The sequence below is a fragment of the Callorhinus ursinus genome, unplaced genomic scaffold (genome assembly GCF_003265705.2).
Source record: "Callorhinus ursinus isolate GAN/ISIS: 27379988/994484 unplaced genomic scaffold, GSC_fseal_2.0 scaffold2, whole genome shotgun sequence".
NCBI lineage: Eukaryota > Metazoa > Chordata > Mammalia > Carnivora > Otariidae > Callorhinus > Callorhinus ursinus.
The window spans coordinates 31628228-31642528 of record NW_027397064.1 but is presented as its reverse complement, the minus strand read 5'-3'; the positions used below and the strand labels follow the sequence as shown (position 1 = coordinate 31642528).

At 36.1% G+C, this 14301-nt stretch overlaps 2 protein-coding genes across 7 annotated transcripts in view; one reads left to right on the top strand and one right to left on the bottom strand.

The window, feature by feature from the left end:
* KIAA2012 (KIAA2012 ortholog) overlaps nt 1–2121 on the top strand; it is a 102848-nt gene extending 100727 nt beyond the window's left edge. For all 6 annotated transcript variants that reach the window (XM_073880027.1, XM_073880021.1, XM_073880016.1 and 3 more), the window contains 2 exons: nt 45–202; nt 1601–2121. In XM_073880027.1, coding sequence (XP_073736128.1) covers nt 45–183 — 139 coding nt within the window. In that variant the 3' untranslated portion in view covers nt 184–202; nt 1601–2121. The remainder of the gene's footprint in view (nt 1–44; nt 203–1600) is intronic.
* Nucleotides 2122–3348: 1227 nt separating this feature from the next.
* Nucleotides 3349–14301, bottom strand: part of SUMO1 (small ubiquitin like modifier 1) — a 29125-nt gene continuing 18172 nt past the window's right edge. Inside the window, exons 3-5 of the mRNA XM_025893206.2 lie at nt 12314–12391; nt 9697–9768; nt 3349–4188 (exon numbers count right to left, since the gene is read on the bottom strand). Coding sequence (XP_025748991.2) covers nt 4120–4188; nt 9697–9768; nt 12314–12391 — 219 coding nt within the window. The 3' untranslated portion in view covers nt 3349–4119. The remainder of the gene's footprint in view (nt 4189–9696; nt 9769–12313; nt 12392–14301) is intronic.

Genomic DNA, 14301 nt, shown 5'->3' with positions numbered 1-14301 from the left:
GGATGCTTAATCATACTGGGATTGTGGGTGGGTTGTCTCCTTAGGCAAAAAGCTGCTTTGGAGAAACATCTTCATTTCCATCAAGAACTCTGTAAGGAAGCCAGTGCCTTGCAGTGGACACACAACATTTCCAGATCGTGGGTCTACTCATACTTCCAGTTCCTACAAATACCCAGACCTTAGGCTAGAAGAAAACTAAAAAGTAAGTTGGGAGGTAGTGACAGAAAAAGACAAACTTCTATAATGATGTTCCATTTCATCTGGTTCACAACGCACACCTTGCTTCACTCTAGGACCTCCATTCCCACCACCCTTCCCAACCACACATGTGACTTAACTCATTTAAACTCTTCACTCACCTAAATCCTTAATGTTCTCTAGAACCACATAAATCCAGAAGCTTTGGTGCCTAAAACTGGCCAATAATTTCATTTGTTGTTTGAATTTCAGTAAATTCAGTTGAATTTCAATTAGTAAGACTTACATCATCTTTAAGATGATCAAAGTATTTCACTTCACAGTGTGTCTGAAAGAGTTGCAGATGTATGGAAATTCCATAATGCAAATAATTCTGAATAAGCTAAGCAGTTAGTTCATATATTGAGAACTTTATTGTCTCTTTAAAAGGCAAAACCACATCCATTTCAGCCTAAGAATCTAAAATGTAATGTCCGTTTAAAACAAGGTAATCACGGGGCACCTGGGTGGCTCAGTCATTAAGCGTCCGCCTTCGGCTCAGGTCATGATCCCAGGGTCCTGGGACCGAGCCCCACATCGGGCTCCCTGCTTAGTAGGAAGCCTGCTTCTCCCTCTCCCACTCCCCCTGCTTGTGTTCCTCTCTCGCTGTGTCTCTGCCAAATAAATAAAATCTTTAAAAAATAAAAAATAGAATAAGGCAATCACTTGATAAATGTTCATTTGAGCAAAATGAGCCGTTTTGTTGAGAGTATTCTCACTTCCTCAAAATATAGATTCTAGAGCTGCACTGGCCAATAAGTAGCCACACATTAACTATTTAAATGTATGTTAAAACATTCAAAGTAGCCACACGTAACTATTTAAATGTACATTAAAACATTCAATTCTCCAGTCACACTAGCCATGTTTCAATTGCTCAACAGCCGCATGTAGCTACTGGCTACCTTATTAGACAGTGCAGATGCAGAACATTTCCATTCTCACAGCAAGTTCTACTGGACAGCACTGTTCTAGACCCCTGGTAATTAACAAATCTGGAGGGTTTGTTCCTGTGCCTTTAAGATCCGACCACTCACATAATGTCATTTTTTTTAAGATTTATTTATTCATTTATTTAGAGAGCGAGCGAGCATGTGGTGGGGAGGGGCAGAGGGAGAGGAAGTCCCAAGCAGACTCCGCACTGAACACAGAGCCCGAAGTGGGGCTCAATCTCACAACCCTGAGATCGCAACCTGAGCTGAAACCGAGAGTCTGACACTCAACCCACTGCGCCACCCAGGCGCCCCCATAACTTCCCCGTTTTTAAAATCATACTGATGCTATTAAGGTATAGTCTTGATTAGATAATTCTTCTTTAACGTCTCTTTAAATATCAAGTATCTAATTAAAGTACCTATCCTAGAATGATCATTAAAAGGGATGAAAGATCTTTACAAGCAAGATACGGAAGAGGACGTTAAAGCAAGCAGCATCTGAACCTGAATTTTCCCACAAATTCCCTTTGGCCCTACTCAATACTCCACGGTCTGCAGCTGAAAAACTATTTACAGATGATTCCCTCAAAATTTCTCACCAAAGCTTGTAAAGTATTTGCTCTCTACAGGAACTGTACTTCCACAAACCAGAAGTCAAGCTTCATTTTGATTCTGTATTGCTATTATTGGACTTGCTTAGATTTGATGCTTTTTAACTTCTTGCTTTATGTAAAACAGAAATAAAATGGCCAAAATACTGGCTATCACAGTGATTTTAAATATGTCACAAATTTTTTCTCAAAATTGTCCATCCTACTTGCACATTCATTCATTCATTCAAGTCATTCAGTAATGCTTAAGCAGATGAGAAAGGAGCATGTCAAATAATACAGAAGAGCACGCAAGGAAAACACCCTTGTGGGGGAAATTACCATTACCGACTTTATTTTCTCCCTTCTCTTACAAATTTAGGATGTTGCAGTCAAGCACCAGGTGGAGCGGCTACACTAAATGTTATTCAAGGTCCCTTTCCAAATCTGATGTCCTATGAAATTGTTGCTGTGAAAGTCCTATTTTACCAGCACTACTACACCAGATACGCACATTTTACTAAGTTTACCATAGCAGAATGCAGTGTATTTAGAAGAGTTCGATAAACTAAAAAAATGATTTCCCCAGTAGCTAAGGTCCACCACCTAAATGCCTAAAATAAAGAACCTAAAAAACCTAAAATAAAGAACTTTCAGACAGAGATGCAAACAAAATTAAGATACCAAACGACATACTCACGCATTCTGAATAGCTCAAATAGCCTATCAAGTTTGTTACTCAGGCCTGACAGGAATATACAATTAGGATTTTCCAGAAACAGACCCCATTCCTAGTCACTATTTAATAAATGCCAGGTGACAGTCTAAACGCTCTCATTTACCTAAACTATACATGTACAATACAAATAATTTTTCAGTTAGGATCAGATGTAGGAATTTATAAGGCAAGCCAATTCTTTTTTAACAGGTGACTTGAGTAGGGTATTTAAGCTGTAACGGTTTATAAAACTAAGAGAGAGGTTTTATTTGCTCTTCTAAAGTACTCAGATGACATTCTACCTGGGACAACATGAAACTGGATTATGTGTATGCACACAGATACTAAATTCTGTGATTTGTTAGAGTTAAAAGGTTAAGCCCTCTAATAGGCACTAATTTGGTACTTTCATTTTACACAAAGTGTAAATATTTAAAACATAAAGAAATAAAAGGAAAATATAAACAAAGTATTACCAAACCTTAACTAAGCAGAGAACATGTTGTAAATTGTTAAAGGAAAGACTTAAGATCTTATCAATATGAATCAATTAAGAATTTTTGGCATGCCCATTTATTCAACATGATTGGGTAACTATATCATAGATATGCACCACATAGAAATATCCAGTTTAAAAAAAAAGAACAGAACACTACTTAAGAAGGTAGCATGGCCTTAATTAAACCCTTAATTCAAAGGCACTTCAGTAGCTTTCAGTGCTTCAAAGTCATGATCATCACCACTGTACAGTACTGAAAAATTTATTTGTACCATGTACAAACAATAATTTCCAGTATTATGCAAGAAAACTTTGTTATAGGCATTTTCTTTTTTCTTTCTATACAATTAAAAATAAAATAAACATTAGTACGGTTTTTACAAATATTTTGTTTATTTTAATGAAGCTGGTACAGACAATGTCCATTTAAAACCCATATCCCAGGCCAAAAAGTACAAATAAAATCAAAAAGAGCAGTGTTCTGTTGAATACACTTCTGCATGAATAACTTTATTAACTGCTAATCAAAATTAGAACTTTTCTGGGATCTTCTGACAAGACTTCTTTTAATCTTAAAATGCTTTCTCTTCAGTGAAGCCATCTTTGGAGTTAGTCATTACTCTCACCATCCCTGTCATCTCGACTCCAGCCTGATATTTCTCTTCTTTTGGTCCAGACCCTCAAATTTTAAAAGTAGCTTCAAGTTAAGGAAAGGTCATTTTTCCACAGTTCAGTTCTCTGAAAAACTTCCATCTCCCACTGAAAGTCATAGTCCAGGAGTGAAGCAATCACATGCTAGAACTTCAGGGCCAATTGGAAAGTCATCATGAACACTCGCATTGGTCGATCTTATTTATCACAAGCCTGAAAATGCACAGTCCTGGAAAATGTGGCCTCTCTGTGCACACACGTAATTTTTAAAAAGGAGAGGGCAATATGAAGGGGGCTGAGGTTTGATCACCAAAAATCAGCACAATGAAAACAAGTGATAATGAATAATGGGCACTAGAATTCAAATTACCAGATGTTTTAAAGAGATGGGGTGCCAGTTTTCAATTCCGTTTTGAACACCACATTACAAAAGAACTATTTTTAAAAATAAAAAAGGATTGAGGGTAGAGAAAAAAATAAAAAGAATATCTAAATCGTTGAATGACCCCCTGTTTGTTCCTGATAAACTTCAATCACATCTTCTTCCTCCATTCCCAGCTGTAAGAGGATAAAAAAATGTTAGAATTTATAAAAGTACTATTTTTTAATTGGCTGCAATTATGTGGCCATTGTTTTAAAATACAAAAAGATACAAAAGTGATTATTGTTACCCTGTTCTAAGATTAAGAATCCCGGTTTCCTTTAATCTAAAGAACACAGAGGTATGTCTTTCCTCCTGATTCTGTGAAGTCATTCATTTGACCCTGCTGGGCAATTTCACCTCCCAGTTTATTCAACATATAAAGTGTGTTTTTATTTTTTTTTTAAGAATTTTTTATATTTATTTGACAGAGAGAGACACAGTGAGAGAGGGAACACAAGCAGGGGCAGCAGGCAGAGGGAGAAGCAGGCTTCCCGCTGAGCAGGGAGCCCGATGCGGGGCTCGATTCCAGGACCCCGGGATCACGACCTGAGCCGAAGGCAGACGCCCAACGACCGAGCCATCCAGGCGCCCCTTTTTAACTTATTTCTTAGAGAGAGAGTGCGTGAGCCAGGGAAAAGGGGGACAGAGGGAGAAGGAGACAGAATCTTAAGCAGGCTCAGTGTGGAGCCCAACGTTGGGCTCAATCTCACAACCCTGAGATCCTGACCTGAGCTGAAATTAAGAGTCAGATGCTTAACCCACTGAGCCACCCAGGCGCCCCTAAGGGGGTTTTTTAAAAAAATACCTCAAAAGACTTTTAAATCTAATGAAACATGTATTTAAGCAATAGTTTGATGACGTCTTTTCTAAAAAACCATCTTACATCTAGATGTAATTACTTGATAGAATCTATTTCAAAAAACCTGATCTCATTTTTAAATATATGTGGTTTTAGTTAGAAAAATACTGCCTAAGGATTCATTCTGAAGTGGTCTGCTCTGTCATCTGCAAGTCCTTCTGGCATATAACTATTATTTTGATAGTGACCACTCTGAAGGTAGAAACGATCTATACATCTGCTCTTACTCGATAACTTTAGTTTTATAAGCTACATTTGTCATGGTCAGCCTAGCCCTTTTCAATTCTTAAAGAAAAAAAGGGGTCCTTTAAAATGCCTTTTACAGAACACTAAGCAAAGTGTGTTTTTTTGGTTTGTTTTTTTTTTTAATGTGTTCTATATGCACTGAAATATTCTGGAATTTTTTCTTGACATTATTAACAATGGCTGCCTCTGAGACATGGGAATGCAGAGATATTCAGAGTATATTTACTTTTCATTTTATAAACTTCAGTAGTTTGCTTTTTATTACTTTTGTTTTTAACTATAAGTATCCTTTATTTAAAAAAGAAAAGAGTACATAAGTGGGCATGGTGTCACACAGAAACCCAGGTATTACCCTTGGTGAGGGTAAAGGAACATCAATCTGTTGATTCTGGTGTGCAGTCAGGGTTCAGAAGCACTGTAACAGGCAGACTGAAAACAAAAACTAGCATATTCCACTAAACTACAGTAGACCACAAAAGCAAATGAAAAATAAAAGGAAAGTCTACGATCAGTAATCTCTAATGAGAAAAGTTGCAGGTGACATTTTTGGTGAATTACAAAATGTGAAAAAAATACTCTAAGAAATTTAAAAATAAAACAGACATAGGAGTGCATGGGTGGCACAGTGGGTTGAGCGTCTGACGCTTGGTTTGCACTCAAGTCATGATCTCAGGGTTGCGAGATAGAGCCCCCACATCGGGCTCCACACTCAGGTGGAAATCTGCTTGAGATTCTTTCTCTCTCCCTCTACACCTCAGTCCCCATGCTCATGCTCTCTAATAAATAAATCTTAAAAAAAAAAAGACATGAATTTAGGACTTTTTAAGTGATTAGGCTGGCTTTAGTGTTATGGATATTTTGGTTGTGGTATATATATGAATATTAAAATAATTATTAAAGATGCTATTAAAACTTCATTTAAAGATTTTATTTTTAAGTAATATCTACACCCAACGTGAGGCTCGAACTCACAACTCCTAGATCAAGAGTCACATGTTCCACTGAGACAGCCAGGTACCCCAAAACTTAATTTTAATTGCACATATGATAGCCTAGTAAATACTGCAAGGAACAAAATGCCAAACATTACAAGAAACCTTTAAGTCAGGAAGGCAGTGCATATCCTACAACTATGGAAAATGTGAAGCAATCAGCTTCAAGAAATACCCTTGTAGAGGGCGCCTGGGTGGCTCAGTTGGTTGGGCGACTGCCTTCGGCTCAGGTCATGATCCTGGAGTCCCGGGATCGAGTCCCGCATCGGGCTCCCTCCTCGGCGGGGAGTCTGCTTCTCCCTCTGACCCTCTTCCCTCTTGTGCTCTCTATCTCTCATTCTCTCTCTCTCAAATAAATAAATAAAATCTTTAAAAAAAAAAAAAGAAATACCCTTGTAGAGATGAATGAGCAACAGTACCAGGAGTTACTCCCTAAATACCTGTCTCCCTCTGCCCCATTAAAAACTTCTGAAAAGATAATTTTAATGACAGGGAGGAAAGTGTCACTAAAAATGTAGTCAATATCTACTGTGTTGTAGAGATTATATCAAATTAGGACAGGGAAAATACAAGATGAGTATCTTACTGTGCCAGACATTAAGAAAATACTCAAGGGGCCCCTGGCTGGCTCAGTCAGTGGACTGACACTGCAATTGTCATAAGACTCAATCTCAGGGCTGTGAGTTCAAGCCCTACATTAGGTAGATTACTTAAAAAATAAAATCTTAAAAAGAAAAAAAAATGTACTCAAGAAATTAGGTGGATAGTAAACCAGGGAGAAGTTTTAATGACAAAGAGGATATTCACATAATCTCAAACTATGTCCCCACAAACTACAACAGGAAAAATATCTACACTGTAAAAAAAGAAAACAGTTAAATTGAGTGATAAGAATAAACATTATCACTGTTTACTGATAATAAAGAAGGGACTGACTTCATGTATTCCAGATATTACACCCTAAGAAAGACACATCACCATATGTGGTATTCCACTCCAAAATGCATAACCTGAATCTAATCATGAGGAAACAGACCAGCCCAAATTGAGGGACTTTGTAGAAAATAACTGGTTTGTATCCTTTAACAATGTAAATGTCATGAAAGACAAAGAAAGGCTGAGGAACTGTTCCAAATTAAAGATGATTAAAGAGACACCTAAATAAAATATCTTGATACTGAAACGGATCATGTGATGGAGGAGAAAATTTGTTATAGGAGACATAATTGGGACAAATGATAAAATTAGGTTGTAAAGTATTCTAACAGTGTTAAGTGTCCTGAATTTAAGAGTACTGTGGTTATGTAAAATATACTTGTTCTTAAGAAATACACACTAAAATATTAAGTAGTAAATGACAATGGTGTATGCAATCTACTCCCAAGTGGTTCCAGTAATAAATACACACATATATGGGCAGAAAGAAATAACTAAGTGAAGGTAGCAAAATGTTAAAAATAGGCCAAACCAGGTGAAAGACAGTTACAATTTTTAGTACTATTCTTATAAGTTTTCTGTAAGATGAAAATTACTTCACAATAAAAACTTGTCAAAGAGAACACAGACACCAACTTGAAGGGGCCCCCACTGGCCAATCTCTCAAGAATATTCATACAGTTTTGAAGTATCTCCCCACAAATTACTTATTAATTAAAAAGGAAAATAATTTGACAACGAATAAATCTGGCAATTACCTTAACTAAAGTTGACCAAAGTTAATGTTACCCATAACAGGACAAATGGACATCATGTACCTCCTGATGTGATTCACTTGGCAGTACATAGCTTCACTCTGTGCTACTCCTACCAAAAATGCAAAACTGAATCTAATCATGAAGAAACATCAGACAAACCCAAACTGAAGGACATTCTAAAACATGGCACCTGAACTATTTAAAAATGTCAGTGTGATTTAAAATGAAGACTGAGTAACTGTTCCAGATAAAAGGAAGCTAAAGAGGGATATAACTAGTCAGAAGACACTAATCCTAGATGGAATCCTAGGTCAGGTTTTTTTTTTAAAAAAGCTATAAAGGACCTTACTGGGATAAATGGCAAAATCTGACTATTTCGACTGCATATTTGGTAAGAGTACTATAGCAATGTCAAATCTCCTATATTTCATCATTTAACTGTGGCTCTTAGGAGATAACCAAAATAGTTAGGGATAAAAGGTCAGTCATAATATCTGCAAATTAATCTCAAATGATCCAATAATGATAATATGTGTATACAGAGAAAGTGATAAAACAAATGCATCATAATGTTACTAATTGGTGAATCTAATGAAAAGATTATATGGGAGAATATTATACTACTCTTGCAACAACTCTAAGTTTGAAATGTTTTTAAAATAAAAAATTAGTACCAATACATCGTTCCCACCATCAGAAATATCAGAAATGTTTTGTATTTGGAGGGGGAAATCTGTATAAATATAAAAGCACTCACACATACACACTCTGTCCCATACTTTATCACTTTCCGATACCTCTAAGAGGAGAGAGGATATATAGACAAACAGTCCATACGGTGAAACAATTAAAGACACAGAAAAACATAAATCAAGATGACAAAGCCAAATATATTAATATACACTGAACTTCTATATTAAGTTCTCAAAATAGGTCAAACGTCAAAATTGAACCATAAAAGGTCACCATCACCATGAAAGTGCACCAGAAGTCTGTCAAATGTGAGGAATACTTGTTCCTCTTTAAAATTATATATATATATATATATATATATATGCATGCCTTATGACAATTGCAGTACTCAAGTCCCACTTTCCACCTTTTTTTTTTTTTTAAGATTTTCTTTTTAGGGATGGCTGGGTAGCTCAGTTGGTTAAGCAACTGCCTTCGGCTCAGGTCATGATCCCAGGGTTCTCGGATCAAGTCTCGCATCGGGCTCCTTGCTCAGTGGGAGCCTGCTTCTGCCTCTCCCTCTGCCTACCACTCCCCCAGCTTTGCGCGCTCTCTCTGACAAATGAATAAATACAATCTTCAAAAAAAAAAAAAAGAGGGGCACCTGGGTGGCTCAGTTGTTAAGTGTCTGCCTTCGGCTCAGGTCATGATCCCAGGGTCCTGGGATTGAGCCCCGCATCAGGCTCCCTGCTCAGCAGGAAGCCTTCTTCTCCCTCTCCCACTCCCCCTGCTTGTGTTCCCTCTCTTGCTGTGTCTCTCTGTCAAATAAACAGTCTTTAAAAATCAATCAATCAATCAATCTAACCACCTAATTAAAATTTTTTTTTCATTTTTAAGTAATCTCTACACCCAACATGAGGGCTCAAATGCACAACCCTGAGATCAAGAGTTGCATGCTCTACCGACTAAGCCAGCCAGGAGCTCCACCAGCTCTCTTTTGATTGGCACTTTTTAAGGCAATAGATGGACGTTCAACCCAAAAGACTATTTTTCTTTCTGACAAACGATATACCACTTAAGTCAGAATATTCAAGAAAAGGGTAGTTTAATTCCAGTGAACCAAATCATTCAATGCAGAATTTCACATTTTTCTTCACTCAGAGAAGAAATTATACTCACTTCTTTTGGAGTGTGATTATCAGCAATTCTCTGACCTTCAAAGAGAAACCTGAGTGAATTCATTGGAACTCCCTAAAAAGGTAAAAAAAAAAAAAAAAACATACACACACAAATCTTAAAAGATAGTAGGAACTTTGAGCACAAAAAGCAAATATGAAAGCTTCAACAGAATACACTGAACATAAAGCTAGACATATCTATCCTAATTACCATTTATTGAGTACCACCTATTTGCTAGGCCCTCCCTATATCAAGTATTTCACATACATAATCATGTTCGCCGCAACAACCCTGGAAGGTAGGTATTATCACCTTATCTTCAGTTCACAGCTCAGGAATCTAAGGCATGGAGAGAGCATACAAAGCTAGATAGCAATTTAAGGCCCAATCTGTTCTAAGCTTATACTCTTAACCACTACTCTATCCAGTTTCCTCTAAAATCTGTAAGCTAACATCAAAGATAAAATCTGAAATTGGATGAGCACCCTCACTAGTTTCCAACCATACAAGCAAAATTAGTTTTAAACAGATTAAATCACAGAAATTTCGTAAAGCACAGTAGCTAGCCAGGTGAGCAACAGTAACCTGTGATGACATAGATAACACTGTTAAGTATCAAAAATGGTATTAGTTACTCAACAAAAATAGCTAAAAGAGAAGAAATGGCTCATTTAAAGAAAAACTGCTTCACTAGTAAGAATCAATCAAGAATTTCTTTAGTCCAAAAGTATCAGAAAAATTAAAACTCTTCCAGTAAGTATTAACACATAAATATAGGAGACCAGGCAAATTTTCCCTTCATTTCATTTTAAATTCTAGGATTCTATAAAGTAATACAATAAGCATAACTGAGAAAAGCAAAATATTTTTTTATTCTAATTATAGGATCTTTTAAAAAACATTATCTTTTGTTGGGGTCAAAAAAGTTTCTATAAAAACCGGTCTGAAACATCAAAATGTAAGAATGATTCAATAAATATTTACTTTATGTACTTTTCAATCTCTCTATTGGATGTTACATACTTCAGATAAATTAAGTTTCCTATTCCTTGTATATCAGTAAATATAAGATTATCAAGTCACCGTGAACTAAGTATAAACTTTTTCTAAAGACTGTATACTCTGAACCATAAATAAGAAAGTTGGAAATGATTCTAAATTGGTATTTTTAATTGTCTCCCCAAACCTAGCACCTTCAATCTTGGTTCAAAGTTTATTCACTTTAGCATTGTAATTTAACTCTTTACTTTGCATTGTTTTTCTTCAATAATCAACTCCATCATCTATAGATGGGGTGAAAAGACTACTTGTTGTAAGGATTAAATGACAATGCCTCTAAGTATCTAGCAGAGTGCACTCAATATATGTTCCTTGCCTGTGAACATCTCCATTATAGCTCCCAGCAACATTATTAAAATGTGAACTGAGCCCCAATTAATCAGATTTTACTGAGTTGTTATTTAACAACTAACATCAGAAACAGAGACAGAAATGTTTGTTTTACTTATCCTAACACCTAAGTGATCTCTCTTCTTCTGGCAGAAGTGATTTTTATGTTGGTTACAAATTTAAACTATAAAAAGCAGGTATCTAAAAATAAAACTGTATTACCTAAGTTAATATCATGTAATATGATTCAATTATTAAAATCTTGGCTGTCTCTTATATATACTAATTTCAATTACATTTTCTTTTTTATTAATATTGATTAACATCCACTGAGCATTTTTAAGCATCACGTTAAGAGCTTTATGTAGGGGCGCCTAGGTGGCTCAGATGGTTAAGCGTCTGCCTTCAGCTCAGGTCATGATCCCAGAGTCCTGGGATCGAGTCCCGCATCGGGCTCCCTGCTCAGTGGGGAGCCTGCTTCTCCCTCTGCTTCTCTCTCTCTCTCTGTCTCTCATGAATAAATAAATAAAATCTTAAAAAAAAAAAAAAGAGCTTTATGTAGGTCATCTGCATGAGGTAAGTACTGTAATGTTCCCATCCTACTAACGGAAAAACAAGGCACATAACTTGTCTAAGATCCCAGTCAGACAGTGGTAGAGACTGAATTTGAATCCAGGTAGGTTAAAAGTATTATTAGTTATTGATCTAATAATAATCGAGCTCATGAAGGCCAGAATCTGAGGATTTGTATTAATAAATTAACAAGCTTTATTTTTTTAAGAAAATTCTTTGATGTTGAAAATACAGAATGCAATTAGCAGTAATCTGTAGTACTATATACATAAAGATAATAAACTAATAATATTAGTACTTAAATTTAACATATGGCTAAGCAGTCATGATTAAAAACAAGGAAACTTCACAGTGATCACCAAAAATTACTTGCCTTTACTGTTACATACACTGGTAGGCCATTAAGATAGAAACATTCATATAGCTATCTTTACAACTCCGAGTTACTTTTCAAAACACTTCTGCATACCTTATGAATTCAAATTTTGAAATGGGCCACAATGGGGAAGAAGACAATTAAACAAGGTATAAGGAGTATTCTCCTTGATCTACTCATGGTGAAAATAATAAAAGATCATTTTCCTATTGATAACCTTCCTTACAAGAAAAATTAATGACATTTAAAGCATTGTATTTCATACCATAACATACAAACCTGTCTTTGACAGTATGATTCTTTGAGTTTCTTGAGATGTGTTGTCATTTTCACTTTGAAGTGAATCTCACTGCTATCCTAAGGAGATAAAAGAAAAATAATTATCCCTTTGTGTAAATTATTTGCTTTGCTTGAAACTAATTACACATATACTACAAATAGAAACATAAACCCTGGACTTACACCTCCCCACCAAATTATTTTTTCTAACATTCCTAACAAGGTTTATTAAAACATTCTAATCATCCTCAAAGTTACTTTATATCCATTTCAAAAGAAATTTAATAAAACAAACCATGTGTCTTGGACGTTAAAATTAGCAGTATAAATAAAAGCATGCATGTCAAAGAATGGATTCCTTCATAATTGCATATCTATTCTATTTTCAAAATAAACACACCCAAAAGCAACTCAAAACAAAAAGTACCCCCCACAGCTAAAGTATTGTTGAAGGTGGTCAAACCTACAAGAAAGGCATATACCATAAAATAACAGACAAGAAACTCATGTCTGCCAAAAAGTCACCCCACAGAGTCCAGTTTCTCTCACATGAGTAAAATGAATAAAAACCTGAGTGAGTCAAACTGATAATATGGGACCACAGATTCTTTTCTTCTACCCAGACGTCAAACTATCAGGCAACCGTCAGAAAATAATACTGGTAAAATTTCAAAGCCAATCCTTACAATTACATATCACATTCACAAGTGCATATTAGTGGAGATTGCATGTTTACAATTCTTGTGACTATAAAGAATAACAAATTCTCGGGCGCCTGGGTGGCTCAGTCATTGGGCATCTGCCTTCGGCTCAGGTCATGATCCCAGGGTCCTGGGATCGAGTCCCACATCGGGCTCCCTGCTGGGCAGGAAGCCCGCTTCTCCCTCTCCCACTCCCCCTGCTTGTGTTCCTGCTCCCGCTACCTCTCCCTGTCAAGTAAATAAATAAAATCTTAAAAAAAAAAAAAATAACAAATTCTCTTCCTATGGATAATTTCACAAACAGACAAAATTTCTATAGCATACCTCATGCCATACACTAAAACCATTTCCAGATGAACTAAGGAGCTAGCATTAAAATTTTTTTTACTATTTTCTCTCTTTTAAGAATTTTTTTCCCTAACCTTGACATTGGGAAATCTGTATTCTAAAGCATGATTTTAGCCAGAAGACACAGCAAAAAAGGACACTGATAATTGAAAATGTCACCCCACAGTTAAGAGACACTACAGAAAATATTCACAACAGAGAGACAAGAAAAATCAGGGGGCGCCTGAGTGGCCAGTCGGTTAAGCATCTGCCTTGGCTCAGGTCCCCCAGCCCTGCCCAGTCAGGCTCCCTGCTCAGGGGGAACCTGCTTCTCCCTCTCCCTCTGCTTGTGCTCTCTCCTCCCGCCCCTCGTAAAATAAATAAAATCTTTAAAAAGAAAAGAAAAATCAAAATATAAAGAACTCTGACAAATCAATAATTCTTAAAAAGGTAATTCATGGCATAGGACATATAGATCAATGGAAGAGAACTGACAGCCCAGAAATAAAGCCACATATATCTACAGTCAAGTGATTTTTACAAGGATGCCAACCAACTCAATGGGAAAAGGATAGACTTTCAACCAATAGTCTGGGACAAATGGATAGCCACATGCAAAAGAAGTTAGAATCTACCTCAAACCCACACAAAAAGTACTCAAAATCATCAAAAACAATGTAGAAACTAAAACCATAAAAAATTTTAGAAAAATCTATAGGTGTAAATCTTTGTGACCTGGGATTAGACAACAGTTTCTTACATATGACTCCAAAAATCACAGCAAGAAAAGAAACAATTGATCAAAATTAAAAACTGTGTACTGTAAGATACCCAAGAAAGTGAAAAGACAACCCAAAGATGGGAAAAAATATCTGCAAACCATCTATAAGGGTCTAATATCCCAAATATATAAAGAATTATGATAACTCAAAAATAAAAAGAATAATCTGATTCAAAAAT